This window comes from Gallinula chloropus, assembly GCF_964237585.1.
Source record: "Gallinula chloropus genome assembly, chromosome: 9".
Lineage (NCBI taxonomy): Eukaryota > Metazoa > Chordata > Aves > Gruiformes > Rallidae > Gallinula > Gallinula chloropus.
The window spans coordinates 9,120,949-9,148,495 of record NC_140094.1 but is presented as its reverse complement, the minus strand read 5'-3'; the positions used below and the strand labels follow the sequence as shown (position 1 = coordinate 9,148,495).

The 27,547-nt window shown below is 41.6% G+C and overlaps 1 protein-coding gene across 4 annotated transcripts; it reads right to left on the bottom strand.

Annotated features, from left to right (window-relative positions):
* Positions 1-1,066: 1,066 nt before the first annotated feature.
* Positions 1,067-27,171, bottom strand: SPPL2A (signal peptide peptidase like 2A). 4 transcript variants are annotated; one of them, XM_084268358.1, is made up of 17 exons: positions 27,038-27,171; positions 23,264-23,383; positions 21,907-22,089; positions 20,449-20,538; positions 17,051-17,184; positions 14,308-14,459; positions 13,087-13,183; positions 11,608-11,709; positions 10,836-10,917; positions 10,460-10,534; positions 9,716-9,772; positions 9,507-9,560; positions 8,973-9,072; positions 8,070-8,147; positions 7,589-7,749; positions 5,502-5,535; positions 1,067-1,953 (listed from the first exon to the last, which is right to left on the bottom strand). In XM_084268358.1, the coding sequence occupies exons 1-17, from the start codon at positions 27,077-27,079 to the stop codon at positions 1,922-1,924; spliced, it is 1,593 nt and encodes a 530-aa protein (XP_084124484.1). In that variant the 5' UTR covers positions 27,080-27,171; the 3' UTR covers positions 1,067-1,921. The 4 variants fall into 4 exon arrangements, with proteins under 4 accessions (XP_084124484.1, XP_084124483.1, XP_084124486.1 ...); XM_084268357.1 differs by lacking the exon at positions 5,502-5,535; XM_084268360.1 differs by lacking the exon at positions 9,507-9,560.
* Between the last annotated feature and the right edge of the window lie 376 nt (positions 27,172-27,547).

Here is a 27,547-nt window from a genome sequence, read left to right as displayed (position 1 = left end):
TTTATTATTAAGTGCCAGTCAAATAAAAATTGAAGGTAGTGCACAAAATCATTGTATTCTGCAGCTGTCAGTTCAAGCTCAGGTCAAAAAAGTCAAGAAGGGAAACTACAAACATGAAAACTGTTTGGAATTTCTGTTTTCTTAGGGAAGGTGCAAACAGCAGTTACCTTACCCATACCAACTGGCATCACAGTCCATCCCTGTGAATGGCAGTGACATACTCAGGCTGTAAGTTTGTCTGCTCCTGAGTCTTGCCAGCAAAAGTTAAACTTGACATAAATTACGTAAAGCAGCAAATTTGCAGTAAGCTTTTGTTAACTGACGATGCAGATTTACAACTGTCTTAATTAGCGTACTTCCAAAGTAAATCTAGCTAAAGTAGATTTAATCTGGGTAAGTTTTCCTGAGCCAACATGCCCCAAACTAACTATAAATGTCTAAAGGTGACCTTCAGAGGAACAGCGAGGCACTTAGGTGAGGCAAGGCAGGAAAGCCTGCGCTGCCACTGCCCAGTGTGCGCTGATTCGGTTGTTCTCCAGGGTTCTTGAGCTTGGACTGACTATAGGAGTGTCATTCATTTAAAGAACAGGAAAAGTGTTTAAGGACTACCTGATGTCAGTGGTTTCCTGTTGCTGCCTTCTCCAATTTTCTTTGGTGTAAAGTGTTAGCACTACAGCTATACAGATTTTCTATGCCTAATCCCCCACAATTTGCAGTTTCCTGGAAAAAGGAAAAGTGTCAAACTCAAACTCTTGTAAAGGCAAACTAATGATTTAAACTATTTCTCCTTTTCCAAGTCTTTAAAAGCTAAAACAAATTAAGATTAAACAAGTTAAACACATGCACTGGCCTTAACTAACACAGGCACTACTAGCACTATTCAAACCTGTTGCTTTGTCTATCAATTGCAAAGAATTTTAAAAAATAGTTTAAAAAACAAAACAAAGTAAAGCTAAAAAAATTTAAAATAAAAAAACCCACACAACTGCCTCCCACCCCATTTACTGTCTTCCCTAACCCTTGGAACAGACCCATAAGCCAAATGAAGACCACAGACACAGATCTAGCCTCAACGGGTAGGAGAAGAACCAGGCCAGAGTTAATATTTCATCCCATCCCCTCAAACAGCACTTCCTGAGCTAAAACCCTCTTGCCTTTTGCACCAACTTGTTTGTCATCTGTTCCACGAGCTGCATCTCAGTTTCCAGGACCACTATGTAAGTACCTCCCCCCTTTTATTTTCTGGAAATGACTGGCGATGTATATAATACAAAGACTTGCATCAGATCTTAACAACATTCACAATTAAGGCATAAGCCAGTGGCACTCTAGGGGTTCACAACCCCAAGCGATAGTTCCCTGTTCTCTATCTTATGGCTTCAGACACACACAGACTGACACCCAGGCTGTCCGTTCAGTTACGTGTAGGAATGGAACTATAGTTTCATCCTTTAGTTGCTGTAGTTCCATCACTGCCACTCTTTGCATTCAAAAGCTGGAAAGAAATCCTAGGAAGGACACTGTACCTATTTCTTTTTCACATGAGGAAAACATTTCCTGCATCAAACTGATACGGGCAAGAAACTTCTATAAAAATATACTGTATAGAAACACATTTGGAAAACGGCATAGAAAATATCCTTTTATTTAAACCAAAATAAGGCACAGTTTCACTAGCTATAGTTTGGCTGTAAAAATGCAAGTCTATTTTGATTACTTTTATGTTATTAACAATTATTTCCATAAAAATATAGGCGCGGGAGTAAGAAAAAAATCCTTTCACATGGAGTAGGAAGTACTCTGTTGTAAAACTTCACCAAGTTTACTTAATTCTCTTGTAGAAAATTTGAATACTATTTTAAATCAGGATCCTACATGCTATTGTCCTCCAGGCTGCTCACTGGCTGATGCTGTGCTTTCTTCATTTCCTGTGTAATCCAGGTGTTCCATCATCTAAATGTCAAAAAGAAAATAAAAAAAAAGATACATAGATCATAAAGAGATACTGCTTTCTCCCCATTGGTCCAAAGTATTTGTTAGCTAAGAAAAAATTAATTAAACACATGTTAAGAGTGCATTTTTAGCAGCATACAGGTAGGAAATCTTCTACAGATCAGACAGTATTCAAGCCAAATAATCAAAGCTCTTTTAGTTAATGCTCTCCACTACAAAACATTCTCCAGTCAGGGATCTAAGTCCTCTGCAAGAAATTAGACTTAGGAGTCTAAAGCGTCTCAATTACTAAATAGAGAACAAAACTCCCCAAAACAATTTGTGTTAAGTTTTTCAAAGACAATGTTTGCAGAACTGGAAACAGACCTTAGGACCCCACCTACCATTCACAGGTATCAAGCAATAGCTCAATTAGAACAGACTAACTTTCTCTGTCTGTGTCAGTAAGAGCTAGCTGTATTACAGGAAGAACTAACTGTGCTGGCAACATTTCTTTGTAATTTTTTCCTTTATTTTAAAAAGTATAAAGGAAATGGAACTGTAAAGTTGTGCAACAGAGGAGAACTTAAACCATATTATTATATAGACAGATAATACTTTCCAATTGATGTAACTGAACGAGTTACAGCAATAGCACACACTCAGTCCCACAGTGAACACCAAGCTACTGTGCTACGACAGCCTTGCATTCACTTCAGTATATCTAGAACTTTCTCCCTGTGCTTTGACCAAAAATCCACATCAAAAGTCACCCAAAGCTAACCACTCCCTATAATTACAGAAATCAAACATTCATTTTGAATGAGGAATGAAGTATTTGTTTCCAGGAAAGAAACCCAACAAAACCACACACAGTACCGCATTACATCAAGTAATGCCACGTATCTTCCTTCATCCTAGGGAGGATCATCAAACAGCTGGCATAGAAAAGGTTGTTTTGGTAAGTGGCTTTTGTATCTCTGTTGAATTGAGAAGATGCTTCCAGAAGCATTAACGCTATTTGCAACAATTCAGTGGATACAGAAGTCAAAAATTCTCCTCTTAACCCTACAACAAGGTAAGTAGTACAGTGTGTACTTAGGCTGGAGGTACCACCCGTATTGAAGTCTCTGCTCAATACATCAGAGTTTTAAGTTAACTTTAAAATTGATGGCTAGTAGAGGATAGAGGGTTTTGGTTTTTTTTTGATACACAGAAATATTACCAGACCAAAAAAAAGTTGGGGGGGAAATGCAGAAAGTCACCCCACTCCACTTCTATTTTCTCCACCATATAGAAGGAGGATAGCCCACAACTTGAAGTCAAGGACAACAGCTGCCTTTCTGAAAGCGTACGATTGCATTAAGCAGCTTTTCCTACAAGTCAGTCTAAGCTGTAGGTTCTCCAGCTCGGTCCCTGACTCAAAGCCTCAGCAGAAGCTCCAGGAATCTTTACAATGACCAGCAGCAAGATGAAGACACCATGCTAAAATCCTGGACAAAGCTGTTGTGTCAAGCCTTGAAAGAGCCAAAGGAATTGGACTGTACATTGTTCGGGGCTGATGAGAATTTTTAGTAGTAAAGAGATTTGAAAGCTTTTCTGCCACATCCTGACAGCTTTCAAGGGGCCATCAAATAGGTTAAACATACATGTGTTTTAGTTACACAGCTCTTTCCTAAGCATGGTGAACTATTAAAAAACCCCAAAAGACAAAACCCTACAGAGCTAAACTAGACCTGGCAACATAAAATCCTACCTGTAAGAGTACACAGCAGGTACACACACACTTGGCTGCAAGATTCACTCTGATGATGTTGCAATCACAGAATCCCTACCAACTTACAGCTATGATTAATTTGCAAGTGTCTAAAATCATTATTTAATATCGTGGTACTGAACAGTAGGTGTGTGCTGTGTAACATGCCAATGACAAATTATTCATTAGTTCAAAAGAGAGAAAGCTTGGTGAACACTGCCAATCAATGAGCTCTAGAGAGAATAGTCCTGCAACTTTTCTGACTTCAAAGCTGCAGGAGTCCTCTAGATTTTTCATTATGTTACTAAAATTATTTCACAGATTGTACTGATACAAAAAAAACCCAAGTAGTATTTTAAAATTAAATCAATAGCTGGGAAATAGGTATCAAAATAATTTATTATGCAGGTATATATGATGAATACAAGCAATCCAGAAACACTACAAAGCCTTTTATTATATACTTCCCAGGAGAAGCACTGCCTGTCTGGTGGTAGAAAAGTAGGAACGTTATCCTCCTGAGAAATCCCTGTGCTTCAGTGAATAGTTAAAACATCCTGTGCAGCAACTCATCACAGCTCAAGACTACTCCATTAAAAAAGCCACACAAGACATAACTAGAATTTAAGACTGCCTCATTATGCAGAAACAGAAGTGCTCTCAGCTCAGAATTACAGCACCTTAAAGCTACCTTAGGGAGTCAAGTATTTCCCATATGTATAGAGAAGAAACTGAAAAGTTGATTTAAACACTCCTGTCCAAGAACTTGAGCGTACACTGTAGGACATGTGAATTTTAAGTTATAAAAATACAGCCTTGACATGTGATTTTAATTTGCACTCGGCCTCTCCCATTTCCTAACCTCCTCTTGGGTTTGTATCTCATTTCCAGTGCTTTTTAACGAGACAAATTGTTAAAAGTACTCTTTATTACAAGAAAGAAGCTAACAAGAAAAGTACTTTTAATTCAGAAGTTAAGACACAGTGTCTTCAGTGTATAGGGGAGACAAGCCACACTTTGTAAATAGATGTATAGCTAGACTGACGAGTGTAATCCAAGATTATCTTTAAATACTTCAATTCTGCAAGAAGTTGACATCTGAAAGCTTGCACTGCTCTTGTCATGCTGTGCTTGAGACAGCAGACAGCTAAAATAAATACCACCGGTGTCAGCAGTCATGAGCTACATACAGCCTATGCAGGTTAAACCTCCTCGCTGCAGGAGAGAAGCTGCACAGCAGTAAGACCACAAAAGCTGATCCAAACCCTTGCTCCCTGTCCCACTGCAAGCACTCCAGACAGTACAGGACAAAGTATACTCTTGAGTAATAAGGAGGACTGCAGACACAGTTACCAAAGGCAAATTATAATGCTGAACACTAACGGAGAGCAACAAAACCCTTGTTTAGCACTAAGCAGGTTTTCAGGTCAATGCAGTGGCACAGGAAAATTAAGTGAAGGATCTCCATATATGTAACAGTAAAGGAAATGACACCAATGCTAAATACTTGAAGACACTCCTACTAGAAATTTGGGAAGTTACAAGGGGACATTTAAAGCCTTGCCTTCAGGCTTAGGGATCACAGCTCCATTGATACTTTGTATTTTTTCTTGTATTCCATCAAAGAAAAAAACCCCTTATAACACCTAAGCATAAAAACAGATTTATAATTTCTATCCTGTTCTATTTAATTCAAACCCAAAATTAAATAGAAGATAGACACAAAAAAGAAAGAAAATAGGAAGCAGAGGGGGAAAAAAACAAAAAAGAAACTATAAGATAATAAAATTGCATTAAAAGACCATAATCACACCTTGTAGCAAAGGCGTCCTGGAGGAGTCCGATACCTAAATAAAATTCATTCCATTATTAAAATCATACACAATAATAATCAGAAAAAGCCAAAAGTAAAACCACCTAACAGACTGTAAACAAAGAGCAGCACTTGGGAAGTTTAGGCACCTGATAAACTGCACATGCTCTTGCACCCCTGTTTGTCACACTTTGACTGAACAAGCCTGCAAGGTTCCTCTGTTCCCATGAGGGCAAAACAAACCTCTACAGAAGCCTGGTCACCCTTGTCAATCGGACAGCCCTGCTCCCATCTGATTGTTGTAGCAAAAGAATGGTCTTCTGTCACCTTTCTCTATCTTTCCTCCTCAGAATGAGCATTGAATGCCGGTGATTTCAGCCTTTGGGTTGGGAGGGGTTTGTGGGGTCTTTTTTATGTGTCTGGGTTCAGTAAGGACAGTTCAAAATACAGGTTTATGTGGAGAGGACAACACAGGTGAAGGATCAACACTGCAGCATTCTGAGCACAACTGGAGTTCTGGAAAGAGTTAGTACAGAGAAGTTCTTCAGAAGGTTATAGAAAAATAGGGGTTAGTCAAGTCACACAGAAGTGCTCAATTGCAGGCAAGTCTAACTCAGGGGTGGCGGAGTGGGGGTGGAAATCAGCATTTTAAATTGTGCCAGAAATTAAGTCATCTGACCTCAAAACAAGCTGAACTTCAGAGCAGTTTTAATCCTTCAAGAAACCAGTTGAAAGGACATGAAATAACTACTATGGCAACATAATTCTTCCAAGTATGAGTCTTGCTATGAGAAGTACAAGAAATTGTTGTTGCTAAAAGAGAGCTGCCAGGTTTACTTAGGCCAATCTCACCGGGAGCTTGAGTAACAGAAATAAATTGCAAAGTTTTTGCCCCACAACAGACTCAGTTACTGTGCTTCATACATGCGACATAGGGATGTGTTTATTTTAGAGCAGCCAGTCACCATTACAGAAGCATGGTAAGCCAAATTCATTCTGACCTGCAGAGAAACATTTTTATTCACTGGAGCTACAAATTCAGAAGAATTGTTTTTGTAGACAAAAAGACAGTTCAAGATGAAGATCTCCTGAGTAATCTCATACCTAGCCAACCTCCAGCTGAAGCAGGTGTAAGAGTATTAGATCAACAAAAGGCAGCACGTAGCAGACAATGCTATAGGAGCTGTGGGCCTGCTGTTTGACATCTATCAGTTACCACCACCTTGACTTCCCTTGATCCACCTAAACCCTGCAATCCAAAGTTGAAAAAGCAGGAGCTTTTCAGGAGCTTTGCATCACCCACCTCCCCACACAATGACTAACTCTGAGCCGAGATCAACACAGCCTTGGCAGGGGTGAGAGGTTCTGAATGCAAATACAGGTCTCACACAAAGATGAGAGTAATCCCGAGTGTGGTCTGTCTTCTGATAAACACCCACTCCCAGGGGCTACAGGCACACGGTCACTACAGCAAGTCAAGGCAAGGGGAATGCACATGTGTCAGTGGCAGATCCTGTGGGACCTTCAGCTCTGCCGTCCCTGGGTAGCGTTAGAGAGACCCAAAGGGGAAATGCAGAACACACAAGGCAGTGCGCACGCAGTGTGTGCTGTGATAGGAAGTGCCCAGCTATTTCATTTGCGAATGCTCCCTGTAACCCTGATGATGCAGGACACCAGTGATGTGTGGGAAGTTTCTAAAATTCTAGTTGATTGCCAGTTTTTTTTTAAACTGTGTTTTAACACAGGACAGTGCAGATTGGAATCTGCATGCTCAGTTCGGTGACTTACTTTATACCACATCAAGGTGACAGCTGAGGAATGTTAAAACATTTCAAAGAAAATAAACCAGAACAAATTACTTCTTCCCATGACTACTGAAGCAGCTATTTCATCTCCCCTAAGCTTTGATCTGCCACGTCAACTACTAGACTAAGATTTTTCTTACAAGTAAATGCTATTGTTTCTTACTAGTTGCAGAGGATCGCATGAAGACAGCAAACATTGGCTTGTGGGTGCTGTATTACCAGGAGCTTAGAAGTATAGACTGGAAGGAATTAACAACAAAATGCCAAAGTCATCCAGCCTACCTGGTAACTGCTTCCTTTCCAAAACTTCTTCATCTCTTTGCGCCTCCAAGCAACAAGCGAGCTAGTAATGAGTGTACACGGTACAAGATAGAGAAGGGCAGGTTGTCCCATCTTCATTAATGCCAAAACAATGAAAGTCAGCACCATACCAACGGCATAAGCTATAAAAAGATATGTATACATACAAAATCAAGAACAAGTGCATTAATTTAAATGATATCACTCATTCACTAAGCCAGAATTATTTTTAAAGGAGTATCTTTGAGTTAGCCTAACTGAAGGAGGGACAATAGGTTGCTCTGTTTCCAAGCTTTCTCAAAGCAACTGACTACCAGAAAGAATACTGACCTGAAATATGGGCAAGAATCACATCTCACTAACAAGAGATTATAATGAGATTCTTGACAACAATGACTCTCTAGTTCTGCCATTCAGAAAAAGCCAGGATGAGGATTGACATTGCTTAAACACCACGATTTACCTATTGTACAGGAAACGTAGTATACAGAAGATGAACCGGTCTGAACATCAAATCTTCGACAATAGGCAACCAGAAGTCCTTGAAGAAAAAAAAACAAATGGATTAATTAAATATTTACCTATGATTATTTTTTTTCTTCCCAATCCTCCAAATCAAGGCAGCATAAAACAAATTTATAGTAAGACTTCCCATTACTATATATTATTTTCTTCCCATTTATTTCTGGAAAGCCAAGAACCAGTTGGTATGTCTTGAAAAATCAAAGCCATAAAGGAAATATGAGCCAAGTGAGCTTAATATTAAAAGATTTCAGTTTTATAAGCAGGCCAATTACATTGCACTATTTTCTATTTTCTAATACAACAGAGTAACAACCTAGTTTTAACACTTTTCCTTCAACAGGATTTTAATGCTCACTCTTAACAGTCTCATGCTGTGCATGAGATGGTGCTTCGTGCCTGACTTCAGTAACTTGCTCAGGATTAACTACGGCAAATTCAGCTCTTCTGAGAAAGATGGGAAAACTTGATAATACATTTTCCCTTACCTCACCTCTAATTAGGTAGTCTAGAATACAAAAATACTATGAAGTCACAGAATATTTGCTTTGTGTGAGATTTTGATAAGGTTTAATTAATACTGACGACTGGATTTATCTGTGGGACTTGTATTTCCACAATACAGAGCAACAGAAAACCAAAACCCCCTCACTATTAAAGTGTTCTCTAACACACTACACTTTCTAATATTGTTGCTTGTGTTGTATTTTGTAGTCCACTGACAGACCAAGGCAAACTGCTGCATTCCATTCAGTAATTGCTTCATAGAATAAACTAATGTCAGTTGAGAATCCAACCCAAAATACTTACTCATAAGTTATGACCACCAAAAACATTTCCTTACCTGGGACAATAATGTCTCCAAAGCCCAAGAGTGAAAATGGCATGTCACACAGCATGGATGCGGAGTATTCAAGTCTGGGCACTCTGATAACCACAGGTAACTGTAAGACAGCATTTCAGAAGCCCGCATAAATCTTACCTAAAACATCCTGGTGGCCTGGATGGTTTTTTTTCTTTGCTTAAATTAATAAACAGTTTCAATATAATTAATTTACTGTTAATGCGGAACTTCAAAATAAGTAGAACCTAAAGTAAAAACCAGGAAGCAACATAGAGAGTGGATAAAGCTTAAGGCAACAGGTAGGCTGGAATTTTAGATTTATAAATAATATGCCCTGACACGCACAAAAAAAAAGGTTAAAACAACATTTAACCATACAATGGGAACAAGTCTGGATGATTAACCTAACTACAGAGTATTGATCAATGATATCCAGGCCCTGAAGAGAAATTTGGACAGTCAGGTTTTCCCCAAAAGAGTAGTCTTGTCAGAGGGAATCATTTAAAAATCCAGTATCTGAAATACATTCCTTACTTTCTCATGGGGAGCTGAGCGTTCAGTAGGGACTTCCACCAAGTTTCCATCATTCTAGGATCAAACCCAAGTCAACAGGTATTTAATACTTAAAAGAAAATAGCAGAAGCTGGCTATATTTTGTGAGAAAGTTATGCTGAACAGCACACTATGAATTAGCTACACAGTGTCAGTACTTACGTTGCACATATCGTAACAACCATTCATACCTTTTCACTGTTTCCAAAAGGACCAGCTGCAACTTCAACCATTATACTTGCCCCATTCTGAAATTAAGGTTATTTTCACAAGTTAGTGGTTTAATATACCAAAACATCCATACTATGTTTACTAAAACTGCTTGTACCTCATCTTAGAATTCAGGATTGGAAAAATCCTGAACATCAAAAGGAATGCACTAGTATCATACAGTATTATATGGTATTGTGTTGCACTAAAAACATGTAATCCAGCCTAAAATAACCATTTAAAAAAAGACAATCACAAGACAACAAATCCACTAGACACAGCTGGAATTTCAGATAAAAACATGTCAGCTTTTTTCTGTTGTGAGCTTTCTGCTTCAAAATAAAAGGTGGTACACTCCCATAGGGCTCACACGACAGCAGCAAACGAGCACCCACGGAACGTACCAGAGCATGTTCCAGCCCATGGGTGTTGAGAGCAAAAGGAGGAAGGTAACTGGGGAACAGTCATTTCTTATCACTGTGCCGTCACACAACTGGGGACAGCTTACTGCTGGTTACGTGACTGCTGAAAACTTAAGTCATTTAACAAAATTTGCAGCCCATACAAGATGGAAGTTTAGGCTGCAGCTGTCTTACATGGGGAAAAAGGCAGTCAGCATCTCCACACTGAGAATACTGAAACACTGATCAGTTTGACAAGAATATCACCTCCAGTGACTGAACAACATTTCTGGGTTTATTTTAAAGAAAAATTCACAGACATACCTTTGTGATAAATGGTGTTATGAAGACAAAAAATACATCATATAGAAGGAGAAGGCCTAGAAGTATCACACAGGACTGGCAAAAAAAAAGATAAAGATATTACTGTAGGTTTTCAAGGACCATGTAGCCAGATTCTACCAACATTCCTGTACCACCTTGTTAAGAAAAAAACAAAAACCCAACACCCCAACACCCTCTTCTCCTCCCTGATGTGTTTTTATTCTGGCACAACATTTAGAACAGGGTTAATTTATTTTAATAGTTATCAAAGACTTTTTAATGTATATTTCTTCAATGATTAAAACATACTTCCTCACCCTAAATTTAGAGGTTCATTGTATTACGATATGTTCTCATGGTAAGCAAGTTACAGTACCTTAAAGTTGGGCATTTTCAGTGTTTTAATAAAGTTTAGGCAGAAAGCAACTCCCAAAATATCCTGCAAAATCCAAGCCCACCTAAAAGTAAGAACACATTTTTTTTTTACACATTGTTCAAACTACTGCTGGAATCTAAGTGCAATAACAACTCCAGATTTTGCTGTAGCAGGATTGCAAAATGAAAGCAAGAAATTAGTTTTTAAGGAAGTACTGCTACCAAAACCACTAGTTTCAAGATATGGTCTGTTTACACTAGCCTCTGCTCATAAACAGGCAGATATCCTTTGCCATCACACTGCAAAGAAAATGAGTAGAACAGAGGTCATAACAGGGCCTTGGTGTTCACTTGCATGACTGCTCACTTGACTGGAACCCTACTTAATGTCTAGCTCAAAATGCTACTGGGGATTTTACTATAATGTTTGTGGTCCTGTGCTTCCACTGAATCACAAGAAGCACAGGTCCTGTGGTCCCTATGCTATTTTTGCACTTTTTTTTCCATTTCTGTAGCAATCATGAGCAATAAAGCTCATTCTTCCTTATCTTCATGATTTTTTTGTAACTAATTACCACACAGTTCATTTGCATAGCTTTGTTCTCTATCATTCCCCTGCTCATTAAGCTTCAGAAGTACTTCCATTACTTTCTTTTTTCTAAATCAGCAGTGGAGTTTAGAAAGCTGCTATGCTCCCGGAATAGTTACACGATGGGAAGTTCATTAATGACAATTAGTCATATTACTCTTTGAAGCCCGAATGCATCACTTACCTGTCTTCATTTCGAAACACTGCCCAGACGACAGCTGCTGCTATGCAGAATCCAGCAAGAAAAATAAGCCTCACTTCAATGGTTTTGTTGCAACATGCAATCCTAAGAGAAAATAATTAAAAAAGGAAGTCTGCAGCAGCCAAAACACATGCCTGTGCTATCAGTCTGACGCAGCGTTCCCACCCACAGAGCTTCTCCTTTGCCTGTTGGTTCTGCCCAGACTCTGACAGCGTTAGTCTCACCACCACAGTACCAGTCCTTCTCTGGGCTGCGTTAAAACCAGTAAACCAAGTTGGGCTTTGACAGCCAGCCCTCATTTTAGCAAGCACATCCAGGGAAGGTGGTAGGCAGATGAATTTATCTAATCTATTGCTGTCATGTAACAACTATACCACCAGAACTCTGTCAGTGAGGGACAGTCACGTCATGATCCCAGAAAGGGGTGGTGGTGGGGAAAAAATATAATCAAGATTAAAGAATACTCAAGTTATAAAAAAAAAAAAAAAAAAAAAAACAACAAACCAAAATTAAAAATGGAACGCTACTTATTGCAAAATCACAAGCCAGCATCTGTTTCCACTGCCCACTCAATTTTCTGGGACAGCTGAACAGATACTTGCTGTCAGAAGTGATGCCTGTCCCTCCGCTTACACAAAACCTGCTGCCTTTTCTACCTGATCTCTACCTTTGATGTGCTACTGGATCAGCTGGCTCCAATATCCTGTACTCACCCACATGCAAACACAGCCTCAGGCTTCCAGGTTTAAGAGCACTGTTCTTTTGGGCGGAAGAGCCATTCGTTGCCTTAAACATTAGGGGGTTTTAAAGTGAAAACACGGGAGAAAAACAGGGACTCACTGGTACTCAGTAGTACCTGCAGGGTATTTGGAGCAGTGAGAAGGGGCTACCTGTATACTGATAATGCACGACCTGAGTTAGGATGTGGCTGTCAGCTTCTAAGAGAGGACAAGGGCACTGTGTTGCCTTCACAAGAAGTTAAAACTTGGTCCATCACAGGTACAGTACGTGAGGAAAAAAGCCCCACTCCAGCGCCTGCAGCATAGAACAGTCCACTATGAGCTGGAAGCTATTTAGCATTCCCACTTCTGGGAAACCAGAATAAATGTAGGTTTCCCCCTTAGGGAGTTCCTTGAGGAACACAGTGAGCACATCCTACAGACAATCAGAACTTTGTAAAACTAAGCTCAGACAGCCAAGCAGACTTGTTCAAGTTTGACACAGAAAAGCTTTCAAATAGAGGTAATGCAGCAAATCACCCACATCACTATCTTAACACTTAATTATGCCACTGATGCCTTTAATATCTATTAAAGAAGCTTGTACTTTTGAAATAATCCCCCACACCAAAGCATACAGGAAACAATGTCAGACTGTTCTATTTTCACACTACCTTGAGTAGCACCCAGAAAACACCCATAAGAATCCTTACAGGCTTAATAATTGAAAGGTGTACAATACCTGCACTGCCCAAACGGTACTTCTGCTATTAATGCTGCCAGACAGTTGTAGAGACTCATTGCAGATGCCAAGCAGAAGACTGATATTATAACATACACTAAATAAAATGAAACAAAGATAGGAATCAGTGACAAAATACAATAGAAAAAAATATTGGCAAACAGGAACACAACAATATATATTTGATATAAACTGGTAACAGTTACAGCACCGCTCCATACAGTCATTGGAGACCACAGTCAGCTGATTTCAGAAAGTGCTGGATTCTGAGTATCTCTGCCACAACAAGAGTTCTCATCAAGCAGAGACTTGAGTTTGAATATTTTTGAACTGAAAACTGACTTTTTCACTTGCCCTCCTTTTTCTGTAAGAGGAAATGTCACCATTACTGCTTTCACATACTTTTATTTGGTTACTGCTAAAACCAAAGCACTATTTTTATCTCCGGTAAGAGGCCTCTTTGTTCACTTCCCTCACCTGAAACATCTCAGCATAAACAGGGGACATTCTGAACCTAAACCTTTTCATCACATTAAAAGGTTCATCAGCCTTTTAGTGGGATAAGTCAAGGTAGCATTGCCCATAGTAAGATAAAAGCTAAACAAAGTCAGGATGGTGAAGTTTCTTTTGCAGATGTGGGAGGTTAACTGGTGACAAATTCTAGGAAAGAGTGAATTTAGGAAGCTTTCAGTATGCAAGTTACATTGTTTGCACTAAAAAGTGTGATTTACAACAGGGTATTTTCCTAGTTGCATGCTTTGAGAGCAGAAAAAAATATAATCAACTAACAGTTTGAAAATATGTTTTACTAGATCTGCATTGTTCAGTAACTGAGCTAGTATGCCTGTGTGTATTCCCTTACGGTAATGTCATTTTACCTGACACATTAATTAGGGTGCTGCAACCCCAAACTCAAGGTCAATGTAGCAATAGCTAACAACACTTTAATTCTAAACACCACTAAGTTATCATGACATCCTCCCAAGAACATCAACATTTTGTTAATTACTCATCTCTTGTCCACATGACTTCATTCAGAACTAGTGCTGTCAAGGCAGCCTTTTCTGAGAGAGAAGAAAGGTTCTCTCTTTTTTAAGTAGCAACTACATCTTTTCAACCCTCAACCCCTAGATGGAAAGAACAATTAAAATTACAGTAATTTTAGTTTAGAAATCTAGCTTTTCAGACACCTAATAAAATCATGAATCCATTGTTTCTTACCTAGCCATTTGTAGAAGAAATAAAGTAAGACCAGCATGACACAACAGATGACAACAAACAAGATGACTGTTACTGGGGTGAAAGTAACATTTTCTTCCTTCTTTCGTCTGGTTTCTCTCTCCCCAGGACTTGCCATTGCTTTCAAATTCTCACTGTTTTAAGAAAACAACCAACACATTTACCTCAGCTGACAGATTATGAAAACGTTTTACCTGGACCAGAACTGTTGATTATACATCAATTAGACTGACAGCATTGCAGGCTAATTCTTTATATCATTATTGGACTTAAAAATTAAGAAAAAAATATACTCTTACCAAGCTTCTCACAATTTTTTAATAGAGATGCACTCCTAACCTCGTCCAGGTTACAAGGACAAATTCATGTGAGGAAAAGTAGTCCTATACCAAAACTCTTGAAGTGAAAAGAAGGCTGAATCTAATGGGGACTTACTGTCTGGGGTATCATGGGTGTCAACAACATACTATGCAGCAATGATTCTAATAGAGACTTACTGTCTAGACTTTTGTAGATACCAGTAACACGTTTTGCAGCAATGGTATTGTGGAATGTGTGATACCAGCACATTGTAAAGTTTCTAGAGGGACTATCTCTGAGAACAAGAAAACTCAAGGCTACAAGGGGGCCAAGACCAGTCCTGTGGCTCTGGTAAACAAGAAGAGGAAGATAAGGGCTGTAGTTCACAGCAAAAACCACAGTGATGGAGATGAACGGCTGAAGTAAATGAGCACCAAGGTCCTTGAAGACCACCTAAAGACTGTAGTGTGCACATGGGAAAGGGTGGAGACCTGATAATGAGTTCCCAGAAAAGTAATGAATATGTTAATAATTTCTTGAAAGGTCATGAATACGTGTGTATAACCTGGGTATAAGCTGTGCAACTAACTCCTTCAGGGCACTCATTAGGAGGAGCCGATCCCCTGTGCACCCAGTGCTGCAATAAATACCTGCTTCATAGCCACCAAGACTGCTGAGTTTTGATTTTGGCTTTTCACAGCATCAGAAGTCCTTTTCTGGATGCATGTGCTGAACTCTATCACCTCTGACTGCAACATTTCTTGGGCTAAATGTAGTCACTGTGATAAAAATGCCTATGGTAAATCAAAATCATGGGTATTACCCACCATCTTAAAATATCAGCTATGCACATTGAGCATCTGCAAGAAACATTCATGTTAGCAAAGCCAAGCTAATACTAGTTCTGTTACTCTTACACCTCATAATTGCAGAGCAAATGAAAGAAAGAGAGGGGGTGTAATTGGGGATTCTCACTGGGTGTAAGATTTCGGTGCATTCATACTCCATATTTATACCTCACCACGCAAAATAAGGAGACTTGAGTTGTTGTGTTAGTTCTTTGAGCTGATGGCATTACTGCTTTTTAGAACAGACACTAGTGCAACTTGCCCATCAGATAGCACATTCCTGATGAATCTTAGGCCGTACCTACAAATGGCTGAATTCAGCACTGAAACAGCTACCTTCAAAAGAGACACTTTGGTAGATGAATCACCTTCTCAGAGGGCATGTTTTGAATAAAAAGCTTTAAAAAAAAGCTCACCCTAGATTTATGAAAGTGCACTTTACCAAGTTTAATGTAATTGCATCTAGGTATTTTTCAGGATGGGAGACAGCAGCACATTATTCTGGCATTCAGTGCAGTCACACCCTACAGCACTGCAGGGTAAAAATAAGCATAATCAGATCCAACCTTTATAAAAAGAAACACACCTCCCCCATCCTTCTACATCTTTAATCTCTTTAAAATTGCTGGATTTGCATAACTAGTGGGAAAGAGGAAGCTGTTTTTATCACACACAGTCCACTCCCTGTTGCTCTGGGGAACACCACTAAGACCGGGAAGCCCCAGGTAGCAATGAGCACTGGCCCATTCATCCCTGCAGACACCCAGGTAGTACTGCAGAGCAGTGCTGTGCTCCGAAAGGCCGGCTCTACCCAGACCAAAACCAGTCCTGTGCATCAAGTGTGCTCTGCTGCACTAACGACAGGCACACAGCCCCCAAGCACAGTGCAGAAGCCCCTACGACCCCAGCATTTGCCATTCTGCACTTCCAGACCCCATCTTGTCCGCACAGGGACAGCTGCTGCTGCCTTGCCCCAGCCTAGTCCCAGCGCTGCTATTGCCCCGGCTCTGCTGCTCCATCAGGTAACACACAAAGCTGAAGGACGTAAGCCAGGTTGGACTTCAGCTGTCTGGAGCCACCCAGGCAGAACCAAACCACATTCCCCGTGCTCCCAGTGACAGGAGTGTGGTGCAGAGACATCCCAGAGCATGCTGCACAGCCAGCTGCGATGAAGCAGTTGTACAGAACCCTGCAATCCCTGACACTACATACAACTACATATGTACCTTTCAGATCACAGGATTTTAAAGATGTCACTAGAAACACCTACCTTTGTGTCACAGCTAGTGGAATATTACAATGCCAGTTACAGGGTATTTGGTAATTTGCAAAAATGTTAACTCATTCCTCCCCCAAGAACTGTGTTATCCCTCTGGGACTTTCATGATCTACTACTCAAGGTTCCTCAAAGACCTATGGTGATTTTTCAGAGGTTGCAGTGCTCAAGCATTTATTTCATGGCAAAGCAGCTAATTGCACCTAGATCTTCTGGTTAGTCGACAACCTTCTCACTGATCATAGTGACAGCTTTTAAAAAATTTACAGCCCATACAATTTAAACAGTTTAACAAACTTACAGTTCTGCTAGTCCACTCCAGCAGCCTCCTAGTGCCACTGTGAACACAGCAATTAGGAAGATGACAACCATACTGTAATCAAACTCTGGCAAAGGTGGTGAATACAGAGTCACATTAACTTCATTTCCAAGCGTCTGAAAAGAATAACATACAAGTTGGTTCATAAGGACATCGAATTATACTGGTTATTTTCCAACAAGATGCACACCACGACTTTCTGCTCTGAGCCCACACAATGCTGACAGCAAGTTTTCAACTTACTGCACAAGGCATCCCATATGTTTGCATCAGTCACTGTGAGGAAGCAATGCTTCCCACGGTGCCTTTCAGGATGGCCAGGTTTGAAAACAAGCCCTGTACTACTGCTGTGGAAACACATGGATGCCACAAGGCAAAAGGGTACTACTTAGCATTTTTCCAACACCTCCAATGAGCTGTGCCTTTAGTCGAAATGCTTTTCATCCAAGCACTATCACAGTGCCTGGTTTGTAGGAAAGCACAGCTGAGTCAACTGGAAATTCAACCTCACAGGACTCCTGAGACTTGAGCAGAGCTCTACCTCTAGATCTTGAAACTGCACAACTCAGACTCCAGATACAGGTACAGTGCTTCAGACAGGACACAGTGAAAGCTCAGGGTGGCAGTGTGTCATTTAATAGCAGCTTTACACAGGCATCATGTGAGATGCAGTCAGAAGAAAAGAAAGTGATTTCACACTACTTAAACACCAAAGTAAAAAAACACTCAGCTGAATAACACTGAAAAAGATGGGAGGAAATGCCAAGAACATAACTGGTACTGAATTGTACATAAACCTTGAAAGCAAAACCAAGACAATTCCATTTGACTGGAAGGTGAGGTTTAAGAAATAAACAAACAAAAGATTAAAATTTGACAGGAAATGGAAGGTGGTAGGGAAGAAAGGTTTGACATTTTAGTCCAAGTCAAAGTATCTGAAGCAATCCTGTAGTCAAAGCAGACTCCAAAGATGCAGTGGAAAAATAGATTTGTTAACAGCCTGCAGGTGGGATAAAAGCAAGAGAGAAAACGAATGTGCCAGGCAGGTTTGGCTACAGGAAGATCAGACTGGCAGTGAAGAGACTGAATGGGAAGCTGAGCAGTGTAGTGGAACACACTGGCCATATGTGAAAAAAGCTGATCAATTTCAGCATCTGAATTTTCTAATTACAGATGTTAACCTTACTGCAGGCTGAACAAGTCAGAATCATTCCTTTGCCTGAAGGAAGTCCAGAAAATAAGAAAGAAAATTAAATTCTAGTGCAACACTGCAGGTTTATGAAGTGGTACATAACATTACACAAAGACAAAAATATCCGTTCACATTACAGCATCTTGTATTTAGAAAAGAAAACCCCACAAAACAAGGAACAAAACCCCAAACAAACCAAAACAGACAAAAAAGTACCAAAAAAATAATCTTAAGAGACCTAAAGACTTCTACATTTTAGTACACAATTCCAACACGTCTTCCACTTTATAAGAAACTTCAAGGAAAAGCTGGATTAATTCACATTAGACTCTAGAATGATTATTTCCTTTTGTTCCTCTTGTTCTGCTTGTCACTAAAAACTTGCAAAGTCTCAACTTCCACCACAGGGAGTACAAGGATCAAATCCATCGTCTCAAGTAACTCTTTGAGAGAGCTGTCCACTTACTAGAAAGGTTAGAATGCTCTGCTGGTGCTATCAAAACTCACACCTGACTCAAATGGTGAACACCAGAAGAGTTGAAATCTAAGTAGAAGTAAAAAGAGTGCTGATACAAGAACTAGCGACCCTCAGACAGGTGCTGTCTGGCTCTTCTAAATCAAAGGAGAAAGTCAGAAACCTTGAGAATAGTTATAACAGAAATACAGCTGCAGAAGGAGAATACAATGACTGGCAGCTGCTAACAGCACCTATAATTCAGAACAAGAGCTGCCAGTTACGTGACAGAAGGCTTTGGCAAAAACTGTCAGAACTAGGAAAGGCTCACTTGAGGTCTAGACTGTGTTCCCTACTACTTATATGAAGGTTGTCTCATGATACCAAACCAAATGCTTTGATTCATCAGCAGTATGAGATGTTACCTGGCACACTCACCTACTAGCAAAGACACTCTGGTGAATTACTACAGCCATACAGACCTGATTCTGCACACCAGCACCCTGAGCAGCAGCACTGGGCAATGAAGTGATACAGAGAACATTAAGAACATCAGGGATCTCACCTGCCCAAGTTCCCCTCCACGCAAGAGGGGCTTATCTTAAAACCACTCCATTAAGCAAACAACACTGTCTTACTTGAAGGAACAAATTTCAAGACAAAGGACAACCTGAGCCACAAGAGAGTATTCATCAAGACTATGGCAGACTGACAGTCGTCACAAACCTTCAGTCATGCCAGTGCTCAGCAAGAACCAGTCTTTAATGGGAACAGACAGGGAACAATCAAAGTCCTATACATCTAGGCATGGTTTCAGTTTGCATACTTACCTAGGACAACCTCCCATGGCAGCTCTGAAGATTAAGAGCAGAAATGGTGAAGTGAGCTTGCAAATTTGATCCAAGAAGCTAAGATTCCACAGGTTAGTGCCAGCCTCTGCTGTTCACAGACACGTGCAGCACATCTCCTGCCTAGCAAAACTACTGAGCACTAAGTAAAAACCCAAAACAACCTCAACAGCCACACCAATGAAGAGATGCTGTTTTCTTTTCTTCTGTGTTCTAATGTTACATGTCAAGGAAAACAAACTCCAAATACCCTCAAAACAAACTCCCCTGCTTATAAAGTGTAGGAGACACTACAACTGCCACATTTTAGTGACTCACACTTGGCATCTCACCATGAACTCATGATCAGACTGTACTGCCTAACTTCTCTGTAACAGATGCTGTCATGCTATATAAAGAGAGAGCTCATCATTTGGCAAAGACCCTCACACCATCCTCAAGATCCTAGCTGGGACGTACTGTGTGCTTGAAAGGTGTCATGCCAGTAGACACAAGCTCTACTGTTCTAGCTTCTGTGCTAGAGGAACAGCCTTTAGCCTCTCAGGATACAGGTCCTGATGGATGCCAGGCATCTACAATTGTATACCCAGCTACCAGAAGGCTGTTTATCTTGTTTAGCTGGAAGACTTCTAAGATTACCCTCCCTTCCAGCGAAGCATTGTGTCTCCCATTCTTAAATGTTCTAACTAATTATTCTCCCAAATTAACCTGAATTAGAAAAAATAGCACTTCTGTGACTTAATGTCCATCCACTTCTGTGACATCAAAAGCAGTACCTGTGCACATTCAAATCAGGTAGACATTCATATCTGACCTGGAGTTATTTTATTTTGTTCAAAACCCCAAGTTTCTACAAACTGTAGGACACTGAAGTTGCATTACTTACCAGCTGCATATCTACTATGTCACTATATCTTATGAGAGCAACTGGAAGAGTCACATCTTCAAAATCAGTCTTGTTGTCTGCAAGAGGAGACTAAGAGAGAAAGTGTCAGTGATACGGATGCTGAACCTATTTGCAAAGCAGGTTAGAACCCTAGAAGCAGACTGTCCTTTAAATTTCAGTGTGTGCATAAGGAGGGAAAAAAGCAGCTCATTCATCACCTTTTGCAAAAGGTTAATGAAGACAGATGTACTTAAAACAAATGATACTACCAACACATCTGGATTCACAAAGTTCTTGGGCTTTTATAGGAATAATCAAAACTGTTTTTATTCTCCAAGATTTTAAAGCAAAAATAACTTTTCATTTTAATCACACAGATTCATAAATTGCAAATATTTGTACAGGCATGTTGCAGCTGTAATAGAGGATAAAGAGAGGCAGAAGGATCTGGAAAGACAGCTCAAAACACCTTTTCTATTTCTGATTTTGGATTACATTTTACTAGTTTATTTGTCACACGTATCTAAAATCTCATCTAAGATTACAGAGAGTTCAGAGTACACTAAAACTAGAGTATGATCAAGACAAGCATCTGCATTCAGAACCGTGGTTAGAGTCACATATTAAGATAGGATTCAGGGGCAGATACATTTAGATGATAACACACAGTGCTGCACAGAGCGAGCTGGCGGTGACCGTCTGGGCCGCAGGAAAAGCAGTCATGCCAGGGCAGTGCTCAGCAGGGAAGGTGTCCTGGCTTCAGCTAGGATAGAGTTAATTTCTTCCTAGCAGTCGGTGTAAGGGTGTTTGGGAGTTAGGATGACAGCAGTGGTGATAACACCCTGATGTTTTTAGTTGTTGCCAAGCAGTCAAGGACTTTTCAGTTGTTCATATTGCTCTGTATGAGAATAGGGGGTGAAGGGAGGGGGGAAAGGAAGAGGGGGCCTGCCAGGAAGCTGCTAGGGAACACAGCCCAGACAGGTGACCCAAACTGACCAAAGAGGGTATTCCATACCAATTATGTCATGCTCAGCATAAAGGGAGGCTTGTGGAAGGAGGAGTGCACAGCTCCTGGACACAGATTTTGTGGACCATCCAGCTTCAGGACAGCTCTGAGCTGTGCAGCCTGAGTTGTGTGGTTCAGTAAGAAACTGCATTGTGTATCACCAACCTCATATATTTTTATTATAAAAGTCCTATTATTATTTCTCTCTGCTGTCCTAGTAAGCTACCCTTATCCCAACCCAGGAGGTTTGCCTTTGGTTTTCTTCCTTTCCCCCTTCGCCCTCACCCCAGAGCGAGTGGCTGCGTGGTGCTCAGCTCCCGGCTGGGGACACAGAAGCTTAAGGACTCACCCACACCTTATGAGGGTCCCTGCTTTTTGGGCACAACACTGCATCAGACCAAGCAGGTAGGACACTATTTTACTAGAGAAGAAAACTGTATATTTTAACTTACCAGCCTTGATTTACTGGCAATCAACAGCATTTTAGCACCTGAGCTTTCTGCTATTCTTGCTTTCTCCAAAAAAGTGCAGTTTCCTCTCATCACCACAACTGCTTTATCCTTCATTAAGGCAGAAGGCACTTCAGAAGAATTGCAGAGTACTGTGGAAGTCAGGTTTTCCAGAGTCCTGAAAGTCTGCAGAGAGAAGAGGGAGAAAAGAAATGTGATGATAGTAGGAAACTTGATACCACAAGCTAATCTAGAAGACTGCATTACTATGCTCCCTGATTTGAGGTCTGCCAGCAAGAGATGTAATAGAAAGGAATCATTAATTCAGGAGTATAAAATCAGAGCAGCAGTTTCTGCAGCCTGCAACACTGAGGGACATTTAGGGCAGCAGGTATCAGAAGTGTCTGGGTGTTTCTAAATGTAATTTCACAGTGGTTACTGCTACAATTTAAACATCAGAAGCTGGTTATATAGTAAAGTTCCTGCTTGTAGTTCTGGGTAATGCAGTGTACAGTCAGGGATATTTCCAGGCTTCACAAGCCAAAAGGATACTGGTGGATACAACGTAACCAGAGCTCTGAAGCATGACACCTGTTCAAAAATCGTTGGTGAACCAGAATATTTATTACAAATGTATTAAAACAGAACAAAAAAATGTAAATATTTCTGTCCTTATTTCAAAAGTTGATTCTATATTGACAATTATTTTTAGATTATTATCAGTTTTCTTTAGTTAATCAAGACAACCCAGTGGCTGAAGTAGCACAGCAAAGATGTCTGGGGCAGACAAACAATTTTTATTCTGTTTTAGATTTGAGTGAACCTGCTAATGAATGACAGGAGGGAATTTCCTGTTTATATGAAGAGAGCCTTAAGAAAATGTGTTTCTGCCTCACTTCCTAGTTTGGCTCAAAGAAACATGCTCAGAAAACACAGCAGGATAATACATTCTAGATGATGTCCCATTCTGCCACATTTTCAAGACAATTAAACAAAAGATCAAACTGATGAACCAGTAGGAAAGACTGTTTCACAAGATTACACCTTTATTACAAACAAAGAGTTTTAGTCCCAAACCTAGAATTCAGACATACTGGTAACACCTGAAGAAAATAAAATACCAGATTGATATATAAATATATTGAAAACCATTTCTAAGCACAGATAGAAGCCGACAATTTTTACAGTATAGAAATGTTCACTATAGAGACTGGGATGGGGGAGGCATGACCCAAAAAGATAAATATTCAGTGCACAACACAGCACCTATTTAACTCAGAATGTTGAAAACCACTTACAGGTAACCAAAATTCATGCTGCATTTTGGTTTTCTTAGGGAGTATGATTATAACCTACTTACAGCATTGTCCAGACTCTTTGGAAGAGATATCCAATTAGAGTTGTAAATTATGCAGTAATCCTTTGCTACTGGTGGCACACCATTTCCATAAGCATGCAGGATCCCCTCATCTGCAGTCACCTGCAACAAACCAGGGTGTTCTGAATTAAACAAAGGTCAGAATATCAGTCAGTCTTCTAAAAAACTGTTAGAAAGAAAAAAGCTGTTAGTAGAAAAGGAATTTTTTCAAGTAATTCTTTTATCTAATGATTGATTCCGTGAGAGATGGGCAGCTTGAGAGCAGGATGGAAAACCAGTAAAAAATGAGTCACGGTATAAAACTATTTTCCCTCATCTAAAATACAACAAATGAAACTTCAAAATACAAAAAAAATTGTTACATGCATAGGTCATGTCACCAAGTGGAGTATCATTGAGAAGCCCAGGGAAGCTATTTCAGATTCTGTACCCCCTGCTTTCCAAAACCTCTAAATTTTAACATAGAAACCAATTAAAACAGAACATGGGGAAATGGATTCAAGTCTTCCCCTCACTGCAGACTCCAGAGTCTCCCAACTACTAAAAATATTATATGGCAACTGCTAGAATATTTTTACCATGTAACTGTAAACACAAAGAGATGAACTAGTGTACTTTGAGAAGAATTTGTGTAGTTAAGGAAATACTGGTGTCTCTGAGTCCCTCATATAACATGATTGCTGTTATTTACTAATACACACAAATTTTAAAACTTCTGATGACTTTAGGCGTGTATACTTCTCCCCAGGCATCAGTCCACTAATGAAGGTCAGGTATCTAAGCAGATAAATGAACAGGCTAAGGATTAGCTGTAGCTGCAAGGTACTGAAAACAAATAAGCGTCATTTGTACCTCACTTCTTACAAAAACTGGGACATGACCTCATTTGGACTGTTTTTCTTGAGATAGAAACTGACCTCCCTGTCAGAATGTATCAATAGATCAAAAATAAATCGATCCTGTTGTAAATTGCAGGTTTGTCTGAAAGGACACTGAGATATTAATCTAGCAGCAGGCATGGATAAGGGGGAAAAGCCCAAATACTTGTCAGATATACAGTGCTAATCACCAAGAGTGGCACAGAGGTATTTCTCCTCAGGCTTGCATATCAGTATTCTGTGGCAAGTAAGACCCAGTGAGAAAAGAAAAGCATGTGACGATATTGTTTCAGAGGTTTATGTCTGCCTGGTTTGAATAGCAAAAAACCGTCTTCAGAGGAATCCATTATATCGGCCACAGCACAGGAACATCTGCTGGGAGAACTGTGTCAAAGGGCCCGGGCACATTAACCGTTTAACATGTCACAGCTCTGCAGCTGTCAGCTAAAATCACTTGTTCCGTGATTTACGAGCAGCACAAAAATGATCAAGCTTCCCCTGAAGTGCACTCACCTGAAAGTACAAACTAATGGCAGATAAAAAGCAATAAAGACTTCCAACAGATGCAAACCCCAGATGATCCCATCCGTTTAAAGCTCTTTCTGCTTCATGAAGTCGAGTGAGTGTTTTGTGGGTTCCAGGAAATCAAGTGTTAACGCTGCACAAGGCTAAGTCTACCTAGAAGGAGCGATTACTCGCTTAATTGATATGCGTGTTTTGTTTGGCAAGCTTCCCTTCTCGGGGATGAATCAGGGAACACAATCCTTGCTCATGAGGTGGGGGAGGGAAGACCAAAGCATGACATTTACTCTCACCTATTCATCGCTGAGCTTTAAGACAGCATTTAGAAGTTAAAAACAGAGAGAAATGCTGCTTGCTAATCCCACTGTTCTCTTGCTGCATCCAGATGAAAGTGTCATTGTTTTCTAACTGCTTCAGTATCCTTTCACAACAGGTAAGGGCTACTCGTTTGGGTACTAGTGCAAAGTAAAAATTTCTTACTGAGTTAATTTCCAACCTTGTTACCTAAGTAGAAGACTAAGGGTGTGTCCACAAAACTGCTCCTGGAAAGATTAACCGGCTTCCATAGGCTGACCTACTCCAGCATAAAAACATTCCCCTGTGGAGTAGAGGCGTGACAGCTGTTCTCACATAAAGGGGCCTCATCACCTCCTTTCACCCCAGGTTCAGGCCATTCCCAACCGCCCTTCACCTTCAAACAAATTTCTTCCTACTTTTGACAGCTGGTTCCCTCACTAAACTTCCTTCCTTTGCCACCTTTAAACTTTTCTGGTAGAACTCCTTCCCTTTGATAGGAAGGACAACATCTCATGCTGTACCTTAATCCCTAGTTTTCATAATACATCCCTGGATATGACCTTGGGATGACTGTTGAGTTTTAGAGAGTGCCAGTAACCCCACCACGTGGATTACTGGAAGTTATATAAGCCAGTGGACACAGAAACCAAAATAAGCCTGTATGACCATATCCATCACAACATCTAAGACACATAAACTCAAAGGTACAGAACAAGAAGGTATTTTGTCTGTAGAAAGTAACAACATAAAGCCCCCAGGAACATACAAAAGTAGGAAAAAATTACCAGTAGCCACAAACAGAACAAGCATTAATTTGTAGTGCTGCCAGCTGGCCAAACTGGCCCTCCTGCCCTCCCTCTGAGCACTGCATCCCATGGGAACCAGTGCCCCTGCTCAGAGAGCAGCAGTGGTCCTTCCCTGGACACTTAACTACCTTCCCAGGGCTAACTCCTCACACTGTTGACATCAGGATACTGTTCTTGAAGCTGAATAACCTTGTCCAATGCTCCCCACTGCTACAACTGCCTTTGCAGAGAAGGCAGGACAGGGGCCCTGCAGCCTTGCAGGAGAGCAGAAGCCCCTTTCCTTGTCAGGACACCAAACCACTAAGGTAAGGAGCAAAGCACTCCCCAAAGGCATTCTTGAGACACTAACAAAACACCCTGTACACCTACTTTTGAGCATATCCAATGGTGACCCCCTACATAGGGAAGCACTCTGTGTCCTGCCTTACCAAGGCAAGCTACAAGTTATGTTAAAAACAAACAAAACACCCAACAACAAAACACCTTAGTGGAGCAGTATTCAGTGCAGATATGCCCTTCATGCTGCTTCAGCAAGTTACAGAGGTGTTTGGCTTCCCCATTTCATAACTCCATTAGGCTGACAGCAACCTACCCGGTTTCCACAGCAATACACACCAGAGTGCCAAGAGAAGCTGCAAAGGTGCCCCACACAGGAACAACAAGCAAACCAAAATCCAGAAAGCATGCGCGCAGCGCCAGCTTCCCCCTTCCCCCGCCTCCCAATTTCAGTGTCTCCAGAAACAACAACAGCGCCTCCAGAAACAACAACAGCGTTTATCTATGCGGGCACCCGGCAGATTTGTTATCTAAACCCACCAACGCGTGACTCGAGTCGACCTTCCCCTGGCACCAGAGAGACGGCAGGGGCTCGGGAAAGGTGGGGGGAACCGAGGGGCCCTGACCCAAGGCAGACCCGGGAGGCCCGAAGCCACCCCGGGCCACAGTTCGGAGCCAAACCGCCCTGGACGCGTCTGGAGGCGGGGGCACACACCAGTCCCGAGGGCTCACACGGACCGTGCCCGCGGCGGCCGGGGCTCTCTGGGGAAAGGCTGCAGGGGGACAAGACGGACAGAAGCCCCTCGGCCGGCTGAGGAGCAGGAGCCCCCGGCGTGCCGGCCAACCCCAGCCCCACCGCCACCCGCGGCCCTGCCGCCGCCCCGCAGTCGCTCGAGCCGCCAGATGCGGTGCGGCCCAGGCCGGCCCAGGAGCCGGGCCCCGACGCCTCCCGCGGGGAGGGCAGCGCAGCCCCTTACCAGCGGCAGCAACAGGCCCCACAGCAGCGCGGCGGCCCTCATCTTCCTCAGCCGCCGCCACCACCTGCTCGGGGAAGGGCCTCAGCCAGGCTCTCCCCGCCCGCCCAGCACCGCCACGGATCCTTTCACCGTCGCCGGCTCCCGGAGAGGCGCCACTTCCTCTTCCGTCCGCCGCGGCCGATGGGGGCGGCTGCTGCTGCCACCGGCCAGGCCACCGGAGCGGCTCTCCCTTCGCTTTCGCGGCGGGGATGCCCGGCTACAGGGCGGCACTCCGGGCGGGGCACCAACCGGGCAGACGGGACCCCGTGCCGGCTTCTGCCGCCGGCTGGGTGGGTGCGATCTGGTCTTTGGCGGGGAGAGCCACGCGTGCTCCGTGTGACGGCCGGGGCTGCCCCGCGTCCCGCCTCCCCCCGTGTTTCTTTTCGCCTTGTTCTTTCGCTGGGTGTTCAGCAGCTGTCAGCTTGGGGTTTCCACCCAGCAGCCCCACATGTGGGTTTGAGGAACCTAATG

What these genes read in the sequence shown, in the direction of transcription:
- SPPL2A (XM_084268357.1), bottom strand. Translation starts at nt 27,079, where the DNA reads ATGAGGGCCGCCGCGCTGCTGTGGGGCCTGTTGCTGCCGCTG. An exon ending in TTGCCAGTAAATCAAGGCTG is followed by an intron (nt 20,539 to 21,906) that starts GTAAGTTAAAAT and finishes TTTCTCTCTTAG; the next exon opens with TCTCCTCTTGCAGACAACAA. An exon ending in CTTTTGGAAACAGTGAAAAG is followed by an intron (nt 9,561 to 9,715) that starts GTATGAATGGTT and finishes GTTTGATCCTAG; the next exon opens with AATGATGGAAACTTGGTGGA.